Source organism: Salvelinus namaycush, chromosome 27, assembly GCF_016432855.1.
Source record: "Salvelinus namaycush isolate Seneca chromosome 27, SaNama_1.0, whole genome shotgun sequence".
In the NCBI taxonomy this organism is placed as follows: Eukaryota; Metazoa; Chordata; class Actinopteri; order Salmoniformes; family Salmonidae; genus Salvelinus; species Salvelinus namaycush.
The window spans coordinates 28,120,074-28,126,935 of record NC_052333.1 but is presented as its reverse complement, the minus strand read 5'-3'; the positions used below and the strand labels follow the sequence as shown (position 1 = coordinate 28,126,935).

Here is a 6,862-nt window from a genome sequence, read left to right as displayed (position 1 = left end):
GTTTTTAAGATATTACAAGGGTCTTTTATTCAGCTGAAACTTGTTTTAAATGCAAAGAAAACACATTTTATGATTTTTAATAGGTTCAAAAAGTTGGTTGGAAATACACTTCCACTTACGAGCTTAGATGGCTCTCAAATTAATCAGGTCTCTGCATATAAATACTTAGGGATATGGTTGGATAATAAACTTTCTTTTAAAATGCATGTTGACGAACTTTGTAAACGGCTAAAAATCAAGCTAGGCTTCCTCTATAGAAACAGGACACGTTTGTCCTCTACAAATAGAAGAAAAATTGTGGAAGCTACTTTTATGTCTGTTATAGATTATGGGGATATTATCTACATGCATGCTACGGCATCCACACTTAAATCTCTGGATGCTACTTATCATTGTGAATTTAGGTTTATTACGGGTGCTAGCTACAGAACTCACCACTGTGTTTTATATAAAAATGTGGGTTGGACTTCGCTGTCAATGAGACGAGAACAACATGCTCTCGTGTTTGTCTATAAAGGACTTCTGAATAAACTACCTTCTTATTTATCATCACTCATCAACATTATAATTATAATTCCTAAAACCAGGTCTCAAGCATGGATTACACTTGAGGCCCATGCGATCTCCACAGAGTTGCCTATGGCTGCCTTTTCCTGTTACGCTCCTTAATTATGGAATAGCCTGCAGACTAAACTTAAACTTGATACTCTTGTCCCCCTTGCCAATTTTAAACATTTATTGGAGGATTATTTTTGTATTGCTTGTAACTACTTAGGGTATGCAAGTTCTTGTACTTTTAGGGGAATAACCTGTGTGTAAATGTAACAATCTGCTGCTGTATTTTTTTTGTGTTATTTGTGATTGTTTTGTTTGTCTTGTGTAGTTTCTTATTCATTGTACCTAAACTGTATGTGTACGCAGGGCTCAGCTGTAAAAGAGACCTTGGTCTCAGTCTGTGTTCCTTGTTGAAATAAAAGTATAATAATATGGAATCATGTAGTAACCAAAAAAGTGTTAAACAAATCCAAATATATTTTATATTTGAGATTTTTCAAAGTAGCCACCCTTTGCCTTGATGACAGCTTTGCACACTCTTGGCATTCTCTCAACCAGCTTCACCTGGAATGCTTTTCCAAGAGTCTTGAAGGAGTACCCACATATGCTGAGCACTTGTTGGCTGCTTTTCCTTCACTCTGCGGTCCAACTCATCCCAAACCATCTCAATTGGGTTGTGGTCGGGTGATTGTGGAGGCCAGGTCATCTAATGCAGCACTCCATCACTCTCCTTGGTCAAATAGCCCTTACAAAGCCTGGAGGTGTGTTGGGTCATTGTACTGAGGGTTATCAGCTGAGTAACAATGCCAGTAAAGAATGATGACACACACACACTCGCAAGTCGTAAAAACTAAAAGCACAAGCCTTGATACACAACTTCCCTCCGTTTTGTGTGTGTGTCTGTATGCGCTAATGGTGTGCACTCATGTCTGTTCTTATGAATGCAGTATGGGTTATGAAGGAGTTATGAAGTCCTAATGTAGGACACTATTTTGATATATTGGCATATTATGGCATATATGGCATATTTTGTATGCCATAACATTATCACAATGTTGTCATTACCATGGCATAACAACTGAATGTCAAGTGACAAGACAGTGTCATTTTACATGCACCTGAACCTTTATGACAAGTGTAATTAATATATGTAAAGGGTTATCATTATGCCAATCACTGACCTCTCCATCCTCCCTCCCTCGGCAGCATCATGTCGGTAAACGCCCCCAGCAGCAATGACGCCTGCCTGAGCATCGTGCACAGCCTCATGTGCCACCGGCAGGGTGGTGAGAATGAGGGTTTCGCCAAGCGTGCCATCGAGAGCCTGGTGAAGAAGCTCAAGGAGAAGAAGGACGAGCTGGACTCGCTCATCACCGCCATCACCACCAACGGTGTGCACCCCAGCAAGTGTGTCACCATCCAGAGGACCCTGGACGGACGCCTGCAGGTGGGTCATACAGTAGTAAAAAGAGAGGGACTTCCTCATTTTGAGTTGCACCCCCTTTTGCCCTCAGAACAGCCTCAATTCAACAGGCCATGGACTCTACAAGATGTCGAAAGCGTTCCATAGGGATGCTGGCCCATGTTGACTCCAATGCTCCCCACAGTTGTGTCAAGTTGGCTGGATGTCCTTTGGTTGGTGGACCATTCTTGATACACTTGGGAAACTGTTGAGCGTGAAAAACCCAGCAGCGTTGCAGTTCTTGACACACTGGTGCGCCTGGCACATACTACCTACCATATCCCGTTCAAAGGCACTTAAATCTTTTCTCTTGCCAATTCACCCTCTGAATGACACACATACACAATCCATGTCTCAATTGTCTCCTTCATCTACACTGATTGAAGTGGATTTAACAGGTGAGATCAATAAGGGATCATAGCTTTTACCTGGTCAGTCTATGTCACAGAAAGAGCATGTTTTGTACCCTCAGTGTACATGAATGAATACACAATATACAATTTATACTATATAGACATATTCATAGTGCAAAAGCATTGTGCAAAGTCTAAAGGATAAATTATATATTTTCCACATTTTGTTTTGTTACAGCCGGAATTTAAAATTTATTAAATTGAGATGTTTTGTCACTGGCCTACACACGATACCCCATAATGTCCAAATAGAATTATGTTTTATTTATTTATTTTTACAAATATTTTGGCACTAGGGACCTATGTATTGTGAGCATTGCCGGACAGGAGATGTGAAATGTCAGAATGCTCACTACTTGATACATAACAGCAGACACTGTAGTGTAGGCCATACATGTATGTTATAATAGGTTCACTACTAGGGTCTAAAGATACAGTAAATCATGTTAACATGAAATGTAACAGCAACATATTATACATGCAGGCTTATAAGTGGATGACAACCTTGTGCTCATTGTTATTACATTTGTTATTACATTTGAATAATATTTTATTATTAAAAGCTGAAATGTATTGAGTCAATAAGTTTAGGGAAAGAGCGATACCTAGTCAGTTCTACAACTGAATGCCTTCAACTGAAATGTGTCTTTCGCATTTAACCCAACCCCTCTGAATCAGAGAGGTGCGGGGGGCTGCTTTAATCGATATCCACGTCTTCGGCGCCCAGGGAACAATGGGTTAACTGCCTTGCTCAGGGGAAGAACGACAGATGTTTGCCTTGTCAGCTCTGGGATTCGATCCAGCAAACTTTCGGTTACTGGACCAACGCTCTAACCACTAGTATTGACTCAGTTGTGTGAATACTTATGTAAATGAGATACTTCTGTATTTAATTTAGGGCTGGGCGGTATACCGTATTTGACTATATACCGGTATTGTCGCACGGACCGGTTTGAGTTTTTACTTGGTATTTCAGTGTTTGGTTTGTTAAATGTGATGCTCAACTCTGGCATGTGAAATGTCCAATTCGATAGTTTACGCCATTTTCTACTTCAGTCATCTCTCTCCTAACCACACTAAGCCCTGCCTCCTGTCCCTCAAGGAGAGAGCAGTTGCTCGACCACGGAGTCACAAGCACTTTCTTGACGTTTATTCCCCATGGATGGATGCAAAAATGTTGGTGACATGCTGCTTTCCATAAGCGTTCTATAATTACTGTACACTATTAGTTTGTGTATCTTATTGTCTGCAAACTCCTGTTTGCTATTTGTCTTTTCTTAGCAAGGTTGCTAAAATAATTTGTGTTATCCGCTAATGCTAATCACTAGTTAGATGGCTAGCTAGCTTGCTAAATGTGAGTCAGAGCAAACATAGTCTGTTACGTAATACTGCCGGGTACCAGTGCTGATCTAGGTCTAGATAAGCATGTTTGTGCAATGGCATCTTATCAGAGAGGAATAGGCAAAGCATGAATATGTTGGCTAGCTTCATGAAGTAGGAAAACATGTAATGTAACATATAATTAGGGTCACCTGGAAACACTGACCAACACTTTGGTCCCTACCCTGACAATAATTTCTCACTCACTTATTAATTCGTTAACATGTGACAGAGATTTGCGTCAGTTCAAATCTGGTATCAGGACAAAATGTGATTTAGAGTCACAGAATATATTTTAAGTATTTTAATTAAACTCAAGCGATAAATGGTAAATGCAATTTTCTTATATACGGGTTCGCTGTGTCACCACGCATGGTAAAACAGGGAACTGGCAGGAAGTACGTAAACAGCTGTTCTTATACCGTGATGACGTAGTTCCAACGCGTCTGTTGGCCTATCACAGTAGAGGCTGAGCGCGGTTTAGACTTTGCCCAGCCTATGATGGCACCCGGACTTGTCCAAGTCCCTTAGTGCTCTCTTCTGTCCACATCTGGTTGTTGGGTAGATTAGATCCGTCTTGTGTCTGTCGATTCTACACTGAAACAGTTCCTAATATGGTATTGTCCAGTGCCCTACCCTCCCTGGTTGGCTTAGAGATATGCACCCCTCCCCTCTCCAGATTGACCACAGCTTTTATGGCCTGTCACTCAATGTTGGTCAGTCTTTACACACCTACACACACACACATCTGTATTGTTTGTGTGTGTGTGTGTAACAAAACAATATTCATCTTCAAACAATATGCTAGCGGGCTATAGTGCATAAACATAAATCCTAACACATGACAAAAAACAATGTATTCAAAGTGCTGCCCACTATATTCCAACTCTAGAATTAGAATAATCATTATATTTCCATGATTCCAACAGTTCACCAATTAACTAGATTTTCTTGCCCACATCATGCTGTGTGGCACAGTATGGAAATTATAATAAAAGTGCAGAAATGGATGAAAATGCTGAAAATTATATTTGTTTGGATTTAACAGTATAAATGGAGAAAAACCCATTTTGTATTTGTATTTATTAAGGATACTCATTAGCTGCTGCCAAGGCAGGTTACTTACATTGTGTTTTCCAACACCTCTGGTATAATGTACACTACCGATCAAAAGTTTGGGGTCACTTAGAAATGTCCTTGTTTTTATAAGAAAAGCACATTTTTTGTCCATTAAAATAACATCAAATTGATCAGAAATACAGTGTAGACATTGTTAATGTTGTAAATTACTGTTGTATCTGGAAACGGCAGATTTTTTATGGACAATTATCAGCAACCATCACTCCTATGTTCCAATGGCACGTTGTGTTAGATAAACTTGGATTATCATTTTAAAAGGATAATTGATCATTAGAAAACCCTTTTGCAATTATATTAGCACAGCTGAAAACTGTTGTTCTGATTAAAGAAGCAATAAAATAGGCCTTCTTTAGACTAGTTGAGTATCTGGAGCATCAGCATTTGTGTGTTCGATTGCAGGCTCAAAATGGCTAGAAACAAAGAACTTTCTTCTGAAACTCGTCAGTCTATTCTTGTTCTGAGAAATGAAGGCTATTCCATGCGAGAAATTGCTAAGAAATTGAAGATCTCGTATAACGCTGTGTACTACTCCCTTCACAGAACAGCGCAAACTGGCTCTAACCAGAATAGAAAGAGGAGTGGGAGGCACCGGTGCACAACTGAGCAAGAGGACAAGTACATTAGAGTGTCTAGTTTGAGAAACAGATGCCTCACAAGTCCTCAACTGGCAGCTGTGTTATAGTGTTATAGACAGATTAATCTAAGTTTGAGGTGTTCGGATCACAAAGAAGAACATTCGTGAGACGCAGAAAAAATGAAAAGATGCTGGATGAGTGCTTGACGCCGTCTGTCACGCATGGTGGAGGCAATGTGAGGGTCTGGGGTAGAGGTCGACCGATTAATCGGAATGGCCGATTAATTAGGGCCGATTTCAAGTTTTCATAACAATCGGAAATAGGTAATTTTGGATGCCGATTTTGCCGATTTTATATATATTTTTTTACACCTTTATTTAAAACTAGGCAAGTCAGTTAAGAACACATTCTTATTTTCAATGACGGGCTAGGAACAGTGGGTTAACTGCCTTGTTCAGGGGCAGAACGACAGATTTTTACCTTGTCAGCTCAGGGATTCAATCTTGCAACCTTACGGTTAACTAGTCCAACGCTCTAACCACCTGCCTCACGAGGAGCCCGCCTGTTACACGAATGCAGTAAGAAGCCAAGGTAAGTTGCTAGCTATCAATCATAACCACTAGTTATAACTACACATGGTTGATGATATTACTAGTTTATCTAGCGTGTCCTGTGTTGCATATAATCGATGCAGTGCGCATTCGCGAAAAAGGACTGTCGTTGCTCCAACGTGTACCTAACCATAAACGTCAATGCCTTTCTTAAAATCAATACACAGAAGTATATATTTTTAAACCTGCATATTTAGCTAAAAGAAATCCAGGTTAGCAGCCAATATTAACCAGGTGAAATTGTGTCACTTCTCTTGCATTCATTGCACGCAGAGTCAGGGTATATGCAACAGTTTGGGCCGCCTGGCTCATTGCGAACTAATTTGCCAGAATTTTACGGAATTATGACATAACATTGAAGGTTGTGCAATGTAACAGGAATATTTAGACTTATGGATGCCACCCGTTAGATAAAATACGGAACGGTTCCATATTTCACTGGAAGAAAAAACGTTTTGTTTTCGAGATGATAGTTTCCGGATTCGACCATATTAATGACCTACTGCTCGTATTTCTGTGTGTTATTATGTTATAATTAAGTCTATGATTTGATAGAGCAGTCTGACTGAGCGATGGTAGGCACCAGCAGGCTCGTAAGCATTCATTCAAACAGCATTTTCGTGCGTTTTGCCAGCAGCTGTTTATGATTTCAAGCCTATCAACTCCCGAGATTAGGCTGGTGTAACCGATGTGAAATGGCTAGCTAGTTAGCGGGGTGCGCGCTAA

General features: G+C 40.1%; 1 protein-coding gene across 2 annotated transcripts in view; it reads left to right on the top strand.

Moving 5' to 3' along the window:
* Nucleotides 1-1,765: 1,765 nt before the first annotated feature.
* LOC120022602 (mothers against decapentaplegic homolog 4-like) overlaps nt 1,766-6,862 on the top strand; it is a 32,101-nt gene continuing 27,004 nt past the window's right edge. For both annotated transcript variants that reach the window (XM_038966575.1, XM_038966574.1), the window contains exon 1: nt 1,766-2,002. In XM_038966575.1, coding sequence (XP_038822503.1) covers nt 1,766-2,002 — 237 coding nt within the window. The remainder of the gene's footprint in view (nt 2,003-6,862) is intronic.